Source organism: Temnothorax curvispinosus, unplaced genomic scaffold (genome assembly GCF_003070985.1).
Source record: "Temnothorax curvispinosus isolate PA1 unplaced genomic scaffold, ASM307098v1 QBEX01001663.1, whole genome shotgun sequence".
Taxonomy (NCBI): domain Eukaryota; kingdom Metazoa; phylum Arthropoda; class Insecta; order Hymenoptera; family Formicidae; genus Temnothorax; species Temnothorax curvispinosus.
Window position 1 is genome coordinate 187,141 of NW_020211443.1, and position 14,520 is coordinate 201,660.

General features: G+C 31.5%; 1 protein-coding gene across 12 annotated transcripts in view; it reads right to left on the bottom strand.

The window, feature by feature from the left end:
- Positions 1-899: 899 nt before the first annotated feature.
- LOC112467497 (octopamine receptor beta-2R-like) overlaps positions 900-14,520 on the bottom strand; it is a 35,236-nt gene continuing 21,615 nt past the window's right edge. For 11 of the 12 annotated variants that reach the window (XM_025036156.1, XM_025036207.1, XM_025036197.1 and 8 more), the window contains exons 3-5: positions 9,165-10,498; positions 6,956-7,186; positions 900-5,060 (exon numbers count right to left, since the gene is read on the bottom strand). In XM_025036156.1, coding sequence (XP_024891924.1) covers positions 4,970-5,060; positions 6,956-7,186; positions 9,165-10,159 — 1,317 coding nt within the window. In that variant the 5' untranslated portion in view covers positions 10,160-10,498 and the 3' untranslated portion in view covers positions 900-4,969. Of the gene's footprint in view, positions 5,061-6,930; positions 7,187-9,164; positions 10,499-14,520 lie in introns of all 12 variants that reach the window. The other variant, XM_025036230.1, reaches the window with a different exon arrangement.

Below are 14,520 nucleotides of genomic sequence, written 5' to 3' on the forward strand. Positions count from 1 at the left end.
CACACACACACACACACACACACACACACACACACACACACACACACGCACACGCACACGCACACGCACACGCACACGCACGCACACGCACACACACACAGCATACATTACTCTTCAGAATCACTTATCTCGAGATTCGGAGAGAAAATAATATTTAAAATATTAAAAATTTTTGACGCGCAAAAAATTTTACTTTTGACCTCCGAAAACACGTTTGCCTTAATAAAAATCACATGGCATATATAATCTCACTAAACTCTGTTGGTCACATGGGCACTATAAGCAGTGTTTACAATATTAATGGCGAGTTCACACAACATATAGATTTCGAGTAATTGTAGTGACGACTTTGCCGCCTGTCTCCCCTATAATATAAGTATATAAATATACATTTTATGAATTTACAATAGTAAACAACTGTTTCTCAAGCTGATTCATACTTTTAATTAACAGACACACGGTTTTTGATTTACAATTAATTTGTGATTCACTCAACATGCTTCTTAGGAATTTTTCTGTAATGCGTATATTTTACAAGATGTGCAAGAGAGAAATCGTTATTATTTATACGTACAAAATATTTGTGCACATTTTCTCGCAACGTGGCGTTGATATGTCCTAGATAAAATATTATTAAAATATGCCTTGCAAATAAATTATCTTCCAAATATAATAAATGATTTTTTAGGCCTATACATAAACAGGCATAATCTGAATTTACCTTATTGCTTAATGATTGCATTTTTCTTATATTGTCTTTTTTTTCCAACAGAAGTAAAAATCCAAAAAATAATACGAAGAAATCGAACAAATAAATTGATGATATTATTACTGTGTTAACCGCGCGCGCGATACCACGTTGCGACATAACAGATAAAAAGGTAATAGAACAAAATGCGTTAATTTCTTCTTATATCGTTTGTCTATAGCTTACAAGTTTTACGATCGATACATTATATTTGATTGTTAATACGCCTTTAGAACTAAGAAATAGTTATCAAAACAGAACAATACATTTTCAGTATAATTATTGCACAGCTAGTCTTTTCAGTATTATTTTTCTTTTTCTTACGAAAGAATACGAAATAATATACGTACATATTTACAAAGTATGTACAATAATGAATAATAAAATTCGACAAGTTTCCTAATCTTTATCACAGAAGAAAAGCAATAATGTACATACATATACAATAGTATCATATACATATAATGATCTAAACAAACTTTCTATATTAATTATTAATTATTTATCTCTTCCCTTTTGAAAGTACTATATTTTATGAGAACAAGCATAAAATTAGTATGTAAATTATTTGAAAATTATTTGATAATAATTGCATATGTGTGTATAACATGACGCTTTAAATTATTAATTGTTTAATATAAAATATACAATAACTTAAAGGAAATCATAAATTGACGTAGAGACAAATTTCAAATTGAATAAATTAAAATAAAAACTGTATACAAATTCTATCACATTAATACAGCAAGCAATTTATACGAAAAAGTGACGTTGTTGCATCGACTCTGTTCTCTTTTCTTGCAAGAGAAGATTCATTTTCCGCAATGATAATTGCTCTTTACGAGCAAACTATTAATGAAGATAAAGATAAACAAAATTTGCGTAGCCGGCCTTGCAGATATTTTTGTTGTACTATATTACGATAATTACGTTGATTAAATTTTTTGTCAGTGTTGCGACATATATTGCCCGTTATTTAACTGAAATAGTAAATATGTATGTTTCTTACAGGCGATTGTGTAAATATCGATATCAGAAATGAGTAACCATATTTCTTTTTTACAATTATTATATTTGATATTTAAGTAACAAAAAGAATTTTTTAAATAACAAAATGTAACAAACAAAACTAAAGCATTTTGGTTAGTTATACAATAAGTATAAAACTAAATTTGAAATTTTATTATTACAATCAATAGTTTTCAATGTTCAACAAGCAAATTCAATAATCCAATTAAAGTTATTATTGCGATTAATCATTTCTGATCAAAATTAAAACTGCTTAAGTTTACGATAGCCGAAGATTATTAGTAACAACATTATTGAGCATTTTCTCTTTACTGTACATAGTGTACATACTAAATATTTTCTTTTAATCAATTACTGTGACGATAAAATTGGCAAAACAATTAGCGTGGCATTATACATACATATAATTGTGCCACGTTCGATTGTAAATATGTAACTGCAACTAAAGATCGAAAACATTGTATAATTCGTCGCTATTGCCAATCATCCAATGTTGCAGTAATTATTCGTGCGTGTTGTTATACACGTGTGAAACGGCAAGTTAATGCTAATATTTCACTGTCACCAGACGATCGACGCGAAACACAGATACAACGTTAATCGACAATTACTGAAGATTGTATTATTATCGATTCTACACATATATTTGAATGACTAGATTCTAGATCGGTGTTACGAATATCACGGGGACTTGAGATATTGTTACTTATTGATGTGATTTTTGCTCAAAACAATTAACGCGACTAAGAAACAAAAGATATAAATAAATGCGCATATGCTCATTGAACTCGAATAAAGGCTCACAATCGCTACTTTGCCATTCTGGAAGTTGAGTTCTTTCAACCGTTTTCTTCTTCGTTTATCGCTTGATTAACTATCTCTCACTCCCTCTCTCCCTCCCCCGCTCTCTCTCTCTCTCCGATTGGAAGTAACAGTTATCACGATAAGAACGAGAAAGAAAGCATGTACAATTGTACATATACCTACTTATATATTTGTAAAAACTAAATGTCACAACGTTGCGTTTTTTTCAACACTGTTTGGTTCAATGACAAACATTATTTGGAACGAATTAATCTTGATATTATCTACATAAAAATTAGATGCTCAAATCGCCGAGTTGCGTTCACAATACGTCACGATATAATTCGTTTTCGTGTAATATATTCTCGACAATACTGTTGTTGTGACTTGTCGTTATACCAATTACATAGCCTTTTCTGTAATAGCAGAAAATAATAATCAAAAGTTTAAAGATTTCATCCATAACAATTACAGTCCTGAGAAAGTTTTTAATTATATTATTTATAACATGTTAATTTCGTAATATCAATGCCGATGAGATATTAATAAAATCAACAGTAAAATAAATTGGCAAAAACTTCATGTTTGCAATGGCTATAATTGGGTTAAAAGCAACTTTTGATATTTATAACTAAAGTGTAACGCAATAATTGAATTAGCAAAGATTATACTTTTTCGACAAGTTATAAAAATACAATGTAATGTTATAATATATATGTATCCATGTATACCACAAGTACCAGTTTATGCACTTAACTGTTGATGCAATCATTGCTCAACTAAAATTTTTAAAGACATAATTCACAAATTAATATTTAGCTACTTAAAAATATGTTTTTAAATCTTAGTTGCAGGATTGTGTATAGATCAATTCTAATAGAACATTATCCTTTATAATCTTGAAATACAACATTATCAGTATCTCAGTTATGAGAGACGTACATGGCATAATGCCAGCCGATTGGAACTTGACCGGAATTACAAAGGTAAAATTCAACGTGGGGATTCCACAACTTATTATATACCCAAAACAAAAATAATTAAATAATCTCATTCGTTTGATCGCGATCTAAAGAGAGACGTATGGATTCAACATAATAAATCTTCATATATGTATTCATATGACTAGTGTCGGATTAACTAATTCTTATTGAAACGGTATCTGGACCATTCCGTATCTATCTTTTTCTCTTTTAATAACATATAATTCTCACACACACTTTTTTTTACTTTATTAATTTTAAAACTATAGTAATATTTGTTTAATTTAACAATTTGCTCGAAACGATACGTTAACCACAAAAAACGATACTTAAACAATAATATATACTTATAGGATTATTGTGAATATGTATCATTTTAAATAGAGAATTAATAAATAATACATTGAATTAAGTTAAATAAATGTATGTATATCATTACTTATTTTATATTTATAAATGAGTATTGTTGTTATAGAATTAATCGTATTCTCATTTCAATTTTACTATGCGTGTATGCATATATTTTTATAAAAGTGAATTATTTTTATTGTCTTGATATACACATCTAATCATAAAACGTCCTGTAATATAAATATAAATATTTCATAACTAGTCAAGTCAGATTGTTTCTCAAAAATAGAATAAATTTATTGCAGGAAATATATATTGCAGGAATCATCGTAATATAGCATTATAAAGGAAAAGCAATTCTGTCAGTAAAACCGCGAGATTCAGATAAAAAAGAAGCCATCGAAGAGGGAAAAAAGCTACATCTTCGACTTGAAAGAAAATACATTAAGAGATTTACAGGACTGTGGGCTCTCTATCGTAGCTTTTCAAAGTTATATCTGTTCAGATATCCTACCAAATATTCGCAAAAGCGGTACGTCTCTTCTCTCGCAAAGTGTTCAGCAAAGTTTGTCGTTCAGTCGGAATCTCCTTCGTTCCTCCACAGGCACGATTTTATTGATCCTCACGAAGCACGACATACTTTTCATTGGCTATGAAAGCTTAAAAATCTAACTTTGGCAATACGACATAATCTATGTATACATGCGTGTCTCGAACTTTATGCGAGATATATCCGGTATATTCGCGCGTGTTTATAGTCATCGTAAAAAAAAAAAAAAAAAACGGTGAATTCTTCTCTATCCTCTTCGTTTTCGTTTATTTGGCAAAGTGGTGGAGGATAATGTTTCGGCAGGATTATGTGTATGCATGCGTGTGTGTGTGTGTGTGTGTGTGTGTGTGTGTGTGTGTGTGTGTGTGTGTATTTTGTGCGTATGTATGATCATGTTTAAATTGGCGCACGCGCGCATTTATATATGATACGTATGTGAGTGTTGTCTATACAGAGACATGTATTTCTTGCAATCGCTTAGAACCTTGGGAACATTGTTTTGTCTCAAAGACTGCTGCCAAACTCACTTGATCTTCGTCGATCAATGTGCTTTATGTATGTTTCTGAGTATATGCTCTTGGTGCGATCGTCGTATCTGAAAACAAAATGAAGCAAATTCAAAGTTATTTCTTCGGTAAAATCATTATAAACGGATTTGTTTGATATTAATGATTGGATAATATTTCGATAATATATATGTATAACTGATTGTGAGTTGTGTGTGTGTTGAAAAAACTTGAAATAAACTAATCTTTTAGTAAGTCTTTTTGCTATTAGCTTTTACTTATCCTACATACAAGATGGCACTGTACGTGGGCCATTTTGTATGCAATGGATAAATAACATTTGCGCATTCCATATCTTTTTAATAATTCTGTATAAGCATAAAAAATAATAGTATTAAGTATAATTATTCTACTTTATTCGATACTAAAACTGAACAAATTAAAACAATATAACTTGGTAAAAAGATTCATGTACATCGTAACGTATTATACCGTATATGGTATAATAATAAAGAAATTTAATATTTTTTGTCTATTTGTCTATTTACAGCTAAATTTCCAATCTAAAACAGTATACTAATATACCAAATTAATCAAGTCAAATAAACAGATTTATAAGTAAAAGAATTATCATGTTTTAATATTACGTAATGTTTCAAACAAAAACTAGCGCATCAAAAACATTTGTTGTGTAATGGAAAGGTAATCATTCCGTTTAGTATCTTTTGATTCTCATATAGTTGTCAGTTCAATCATCGTCGCGCAACATTGCGGATGCAGCTCGTGCGAGATACGCAGTACATGTAATTGAACAGACTAATGGAGTAATTGGCGCAGGGAATGAAAATGGAGATACATGACGCCATACATCCACGCGGATTAAATTAGGTTTAACTTATGAGTTTAACGAGATCGTTTCTTAGAACTGCGAATATATAACGTTTTTGTAATAAATTCGAACTTATACTCAACTTATCCTGCATTTTTTATCTTTACTCTTCTATTACACTGTTCAACAAAAAATTACTTTTTTTCGAGCACAAGAACGAGAATAATCGTTCCCCATAGTTTTTTGGGGTGCTGAATACGATCCCGTTTGCCAAATTGCTCTATCACGTCATAATTTCGAAAAATTTGCAAATAGTTGCAAAAAGAGTTACTTTATTGTATTTTGGCATATTATAACTACACGATATGTGAAGTGTTGAACAAGTTTTATTACAATCAAAATTAAGTACGTTGTTGGGACTTTCAGCTCTTAAAAGAAATTTGTTTTATCGATTATGGTTGGAGGGTTATTGATGATTGACATAGAGTCTAGACATATAGAGCATCGCAAAGTTGCGGCTTACATAGGTCATTGAGAATCTCTGTGAAATGTTTTTTGATTACATTATTCAAACTTTTAATGATTTTTCAGGTCGGTGAATACCAATCTGATGTCAAAGATGATAAATTCAAAATAACGGAGTCAATATCAAAAGTAAAAATTTGACCATTTTGAATTCATCAACTTTGACATCAGATTGGTATTCAGCGCCTTGAAAAATCTTTAAGAGTTTGAGACTATGATCAAAAAAGATTTCACATAGATCTATAATGGTCTATATACATATAAGTCGCAACTTTGACACAATAGATTCTATGTCAATCATCAATATCTTTTTAATCATAATCGACACAACAAATTTCTTTTGAGGTTTGAAGATTCTAATAACATACTTAATTTTGATTGCAATGGAGCTTCTTCAACACGTCACATATCGTAGTTATAATATGCCAAAATATCCCATTGCAGCGAAGTCAAAAAGTTATAATTTTATAAATATAATATTAACTACCTTACTTTAATTAATTTGGAATGTATCAAGGGCAACTTTAATTTATCGAGTAACATACGTAGTAGCATTGTATGTAATAAAGTTTTGAAAGAAAAATGCCATAAAATGAAATGCATACCTTAATTTGTCAGACCAGATCGTACCTGAGGGATGGCCGACGAAAATCCAGCGCTTCGAGATCCGATGGTTCTCGTCTACAGAGCGAACAGAAAGCGCACTGCAGGGTATTTTTAAACGCTTCTCGAAAGTCGCGATTAAAATACGCATAGATCAATGGATTTAATGCTGAATTCGTGTACCCAATCCAAAATAGAATCGCAATCACGACGTTGGGACACGGACAAGTCTCGCCGCAAAGCGCTGTAATGACGTACCTAACAATTGAATTAATAATTATTTGTCTATATACAAATGTTGTAAATACAAAGACAGAAGATTAATTATTTTTAAACTTAAATCTCGAGAGCAATGGGAAATATGAAAACTATTTTATTCAAACTTAACACTTGTTTTAACCCTCCAGCTGTGTACTTTTTTTTGGGACCTTGCATACGTGGGTCTGTCGCGTCCGACATTATTTTTCCTACTTTAAAGTATTTTAAAAATCTGAAAAAATTCACAAAACATCTGTCAACATTGTAGTTGACGATTTTATAATCATTTTGATAAACATCGTTTATTTAATATTTTATTTTTAATAAACTTTGAATAAGAATAAAGGAAAGAGATGGATTTCTTTAAAACTTTGTAATCTTTTTCTATGCAATATAAAAAATCCTTTTAAGGTTTTTTACTTCAAAGATAAGTGTTCAAGAAGAAAAATAGTGCAAATTGATATCTTCAAAAAAGTTGAATTATTCAGGAGGGTCAAAATAGTACTTTTTAGGTAGAGAACATCGTTGATAAGTAAAAAATTAAAGATAAAATTATATATAATATAGCGTATATGACTTTTTAAATAATTTATTACAATTTTATGATACAATATGTAGAATATGTTGAAAAAAATTCGTCCACCGAGCTTCGGTCGCCGTCCGAAATTCCATTTTTTGGGAATAACTAAACTATAGAGAAGCAACTATTTATCAAAATCTTTTAAAGAAACATTGTTTTGTCCAAAAACAATTACATTTATCATAAATAATTGCAACATTGTTACTGACAGATAAAGACTATGTCGAGTGTATACCTGGGTCTGAGACGTCCGTGCGAGATTTGACTCGCTCGGCATTCAGCGATATGTTTATCTTTCGAAGCGGCTTTGGGTCCTTGGATTCCTTCCCCCACCTACTTTTTTTAGAGGGGGGAGCCAGATAGGCAGGATTGCTGGTTCTCAAGTTACAAGCAGACGTTGTTTTGGCATGGACGCCGTAGACCCACGTATGCAGCTAGAGGGTTACATTTAAGCAACTTGATGCGCTTTTTAAGTTCCTGTAAGACTGTTTTGTATCTCTAATAAAAAATAAATTCCTTAAAAAAATATAATTTAAATTCTGTTTCCTATTATTAAATTTTGTATTAAGTAATCTGTTAATGATGGTATAATTAAAAAGGGTACAAGAAAAATAAATCAAAAATGTTAGATAAATACTTTTTATAATTTTGTTTTTCAAAAAATTAAATGACGAAACTGGTAAATTGAAAATATCCTTTTCTGCTTTCAATTTGTCTAATTTGTATAATACGGGTTACAAATTGATAAATTTAATTCAACAACAATTCTCTCTCTCTTTTTCTCTCTCATTCTCTTACTCAATTACCCTCATTTGCCTTTTATTAAAATATGTATACATAAAATTAAAATATCCGATTAAATAGAAAAAATAATTTCTCTTGACATGTTACAAGTAGCTTTTATAACAACATTTTTTATGTTATATAAACAAAAAATTGAATTTGTTAATTCATACTTTAATAGTCAATACACATTGAAATACGTTGGATAATTTATATATTGTAATGTAGTTAAAAAATATTTTTCGAAAATGACTAAAAATATTTCCAAGTTTTTTGCAATTGATTTTCTTAAAAACAATGCCTTACATTGAAAAATTGTTACATCTTTGACTTTTTATCTGATTTAGAATCGTCACTTTTCCGATATCATCGTTAATAATAGATCACTCTGTATGTATAAAAAGTTGTATTTATATACGTTAAAAAGAAACAAACATTTTACTAATATGTATAATCAAACATAAATAAAATATTGATAAATCTATCGATTGTGTCATCTATCAAATTAAGAGAGTAATCCGTTAGGGTTAAAAATACACATTAGAATTAATCAATTACGAGCACATTGACACACATACATGTAGTGTTTTATTAAAAGAACTTGAATGCACATACCAAAGGAAAAATGGCAACCAGCAAAGGATGAAGGTACCCATAATGATACTCAGCGTTCTTGCCGCTTTGTGTTCTCTCTTCATCTTCATCATATGTTTATCTTTTGTGGGGGTGTGTAAATGCTCGGTGTTGATCTCATTTAAAGTTAATGTTTTTGACGATCCGGCACTGTTTAGTTCTCCATTTAAATTATTAAGATCCTTACTTGGTCTGTGACTGAGCAACATGGCATTGCCCATTCTGCTGTGCATCTGCTTCTCTTGCTTGTTAGCCTCTTTAAATATAGCAAAGTATGTGACCGCCATGATGGTACACGGTATCCAGAAGGATATGCTTGATGACAGTATAGCGTATATTCTGTTGACCTTAAACTCGCAGAGTTCTGGATGCTTGTGCCTGTGCACGCTGTTCTCTTCCGTAGTGTACCAGCCGCAGAAGATCGGCACGAAGGAAATGATGGCCGGCGACACCCAACAGGCCAGTAGCATAAACGCCACCACTCTCTTCGTCATGTTGATGGGATACTTGAGTGGCTTCACGATCGCATAATATCGATCCACCGAGATGCACATCAGATGGAGTATCGAGCTAGTGCTAAAGTAGACATCTAAGGAATTCCAGACGTCGCACATAAAATAGCCGAAAAGCCATCTGCCGGTCACCTGCACGCTAGCGTTGAAGGTCATCGCGAACATTGCCACCAGCATATCCGCCAGTGCTAGCGAGACCACAAAGTAGTTGGTGATGATTCGTAGCTTTCTGTGCCGTATCACGGACACCATCACCAGCAGATTACCGAACAGCGCCGTGGCGATAATCGAACCGAGGATGCAGACTTTGACGATTGCCGAAGGCATGTCTGACCAGTTGACCGCCACCGCATTCACCTCGGTATTATTGCCATAAGGATTCTCCTCGGTCGAAGTGACGTCCAATAGCGGTGTCACGTCGAACGAGGAAATCTCCGCCGGATCGAACGTCGTTTCCGCGGTCATGCTCGCCCAAAGGCGAGTTGGCGGCTGAATCCTAGTCTACACTGAGCGTTGACCGTCCTCTATAATACTTTAGTTTTTCTCCTTTCGGTCGAAGAGTTTTAGGAAAATGACTTTAGGTGACGGAAGTCCCGACTAGTTGACACATCTGACGGGCGTTCATTTTCGATTCGAGCAAGGGGGAAGATCGCTTTTTCACGTCTTGAGCTCCTGCAACCAGCGCGATCGCTCAGGTCTTTACGAAGTGTACGAAGAGACTTATTCGAAAGGAACGCAAACAAGCTCGCAACAATGCTTTGGCAATGCTACTATGTCGTCATATATACGTATACTCTTCGGAATCTGTAAATAAAAAACAGAGAAACATTCTTAAGAAAATCAACAAAACAATTTTTAAATCTGCTATCGCTATCGCTATCGCAATTCAAGCGAGTAGATGTATAAGCGTTTGCAAACATATTGCATATTACAGAGAAGATATTCTTTTCATTAGAATGTGTTTGGAGATTAACTGCAAGATATATGTGTGTAATTTAAACAGAATAATCGGTATAAAGTTGTATGGCAACAATGAACATTTTGTTTCAAAACATTCGAGAGATATTTCATTATTTTTATATATATATATAATATACTACCACACAATATTATTTGACACATTTTCTCGCAACAAATGATGTCAATATGAACGTTGTTAAGTTAAGAAGCTGTTTGTTTAATTTAATATTACAGCATCTAAAGACTTTTTCTTAACATTTTCTGTAATTATTTTATATCTGAAGCTAATACATTATGAATATATTTTTCATAAATTGAGCACTGCAAAAATGAGTAGTTATGTGGATTATCTCTATTGGACTAAATTTTATAATTACCTATGTGATATTTCTGCATGACAAAATAAAAATAAAGTAATTTTTTACGCAGGAAAAAATTCAATGACTGGTATTGCAATAATAAAATAGAAAATAAATACAAAATAGTAATATAAGAAAGAAAGAGTATAGTTTGATATTTTTACACAATTTACATCTTAATAATTTGTACATGATTACATTTTTTTAACTTTACACACATCTATCAAATAATAATTTAACATTAAGATGCATTTAAGATGTATACATTTAAAGGTTTATGCTATAAATTTATCGATTTAAGATAAAAATCCTATATCTTGAAATGTTTTCACAATCCTGTTCATCTTTTCTTTAGATAGTCTGCTCAGTTTGCTCACAATTGTGATGTAAACCATAGATATCGTATAACTTATAAATAAACTTGGATGTAATAGACGATTCATATGCGAGCCATCGGCGTATAGACTCTTCGATTGCTGTATTCCTTCCAGATTCGCATATCAACTGGTACGGCAGTTTTCCATTCGTTTCTACTTAAAATGAGGACACGTCGGAAGAGAGCTGGCAACCTTCAATAGAACGTCCTCTCTTCTCTTTCCCTATTTCTTTTTCCCTCCCCTACATCTTTCTCAGTCACTGTTCCTCTTTCTCTTCCCTCTTTGCATCTTTCTGTCTTTTTCTCCGACATAGTAGTCGTGTGGCGACAGTGCTGTGTCAAGTGCACTCTCGTCGAGCCCATGTAATTTATGATCCGCTATTTTTGCGGTATATTTAGGTCAATTATTCCAGCAGTAGCGTTGGTCGGCCATGAAAAGAAGAGACCGAGAAAAAAGCTACCACTCAAAGAGATGCAATTTTTATTCTTGAATAAACTAATACTGTTAATATTGTCAAAATCAAGAACGCGGTGAGAGAAGACACACCGAATGAAGAAAAAATAATCATTATGTTAAAAGACAACGCACTATTGACCAATTTATAAAGACAAACAAAGTTTTAGTCGAGTAGCAATATTTCACTTTACGCGGCGGTAATAGGTTTATTTCAATTTTGTTCCAACTTTTAACCATCATATTTTTTTCAATTGTATAATTACCTACTGTAGAGCAATTTTTCGGCGATGACAGAATTTTGTATGATTTAATTATAATAATTTGCATTTTTTTCCAGTAACTCTTGTTTTTCGCACGAAATAAGAGAGAATTGTGATTAAATTATAGACTTGTCGGCTTTATGTGAAAAATGATTGAAGATGTGTGTGTGTGTGTGTGTGTGTGTGTGTGTGAACAAATAAAATTAATAAAGTTATTGCATGCTTTGTTTTAATATAAAAATATATGATACCAAGTACAGTTTCTATATTTATATGATTCATCAATATATGGCTCTCAAGTTGCAAATTTAATTAGAAAAATTTAATTGTGATCGCGATAATGTAATTTGAATAATGACTTATATAACGGTTTAATTGTAAAGATAAAAAGGTAAACACACGCGCGTACATAAATAATATATTACTGTAAACGATGTTATTAAATGAAAATTTATATATATGGAGTACCGCGCTAACGAGTGTAATATATTAATGAAAATCAACAGGTGGTACGCAAAAGATTAATAAAGAGAATCAAATTTTACTTTAATATTAATATACATATGTTATTATATGTTATATATCTATCGATCACTTTCATGCACCTTCCTTCAGCTACAAAATTTGTTTTTAATACAATGAGAGCTAGAGAAGCGTAAGATTGGACAAGATTGGAAAATTAAATATTAAAAAATATAAGATTATATTATAATTTTAATTAATTAATTAAATTGTTATTAACGTGATAGAAGAGTGATATCTCTCTCTCTCTCTTTTTCTCTCTCTCTCTCTTTCTCATCATATGGCATAAATAGCTGTAATAGTAATAGAGTGCTATATCGCTTTATCAAAAATTGCATAGAGAAATCGTTGGCGAATATTGTTGTACCTGCTGCCTGAGCAGAAGTAGCCATTCGATTCTACTATTGATACTAGCAGCGGAAAAAATTTCTATTTTCCAGTATCTTTGACAAAATTCTACGTATATAAAAAATTCTACATATATGAATACATACCTATAAGAAGAATCGGAGTGCATATCTCGTTTATGCGGTAGAGAATCGCATCACGTAACGATGCCGAGCATGTAAATCGCACACAGGCGTCTATTGAATATAAGTAGAATTCTCGACGCTAAGACTGGCCAAGGGCAGACCTCAGAATTCGAAAGATCAATGATGAGTCGGTCTCGTATCTTACCGCTTTCAGCATAATGAGAATTTCTAGCATTTTCGAGCGTTTGTATCGGTACTAATGCGATTTCGTATATAGTCACGCGTAAAACTTTATCGAGACCTTACAAAACTAATAAATTGGATTATTGTTTCGTCGGAACGTCATATATCAATCAAAAACGTCTAAATTTTTCAGCAACTACTTATTACCTATTCAATAAAGCTTACGTATAGGCTCGAATAGTTTGTGCATGGGCAAACTGCTTGAATAATTTAATAAGCCAAAAGAATTCCTAAAATACAAAAAAATTATTATTTTAAACATTTTTACTAAATATTATAACTTCTTTCTTCATAAATTATTTATATATTGTAATTTAATTTACAATATATTATTATAATTTAATTTTGAAACATTAAGATATAGATATATTACTAAATTTTCTTCTTTCTTAGTAATATATATATTTTGGATGCTTATATTTGTTTCTAAATTCTGAGATACGGTGAATTATTTTTTATTTGTCTGCGAACTTTTTTTGAATGTGATATTTCTCAATTTGAGAGTTGCTCAATAAAAATTTTTTAAATAACTTATGTGTAATAAGGATCACTCCCGTAATATACATATAATTTTGTCTTCAAGCGTCAAAATATACCGTACCTTACAAAATTAAAAAAAAACTCTCGGTCCACAAAAAAATATACTATAAAAATTTTGCTTGTGCCACGAAACGCGCCACGTTATACCTGCCGAAAAATTTCGTTGCTGATTCTCTCGTTTCTTTTTTAAGCAAGCGTACGCTTACAAGCATGGTATTGTGGTCTTCGCAATTTGTCAGGGCAACCGTCGAGGGATACGTACGCTTAATACGCGATTCGCATCATGTACGCCGAAACCCTCCCGAAACGTGAATAGCATAAATAAGTCATCCAACAATATAAGAATCGTCATTTTAGCTCAGAATTTTTTCTCCCGCTGGTCCTTTGCATATTTCGTCGTTTCAGCGAAAATAGCACATTGATTTATTACACGATTTTATTAACATGTACAGAAAAATGCAGATGTAAGAAATACTTTTAAATTTGTTTATTTTATTTCCTTTTTATTAGTTATATTCTTTTTTAGAGTTTATTTATTTTTGTTTATTTTATTCTAATATCATGTATCAAAATCTTTCAAAAGGCCTGCTTTAATCCGTTCTTCCATCTCTTTTCATAAACACACACACACACACA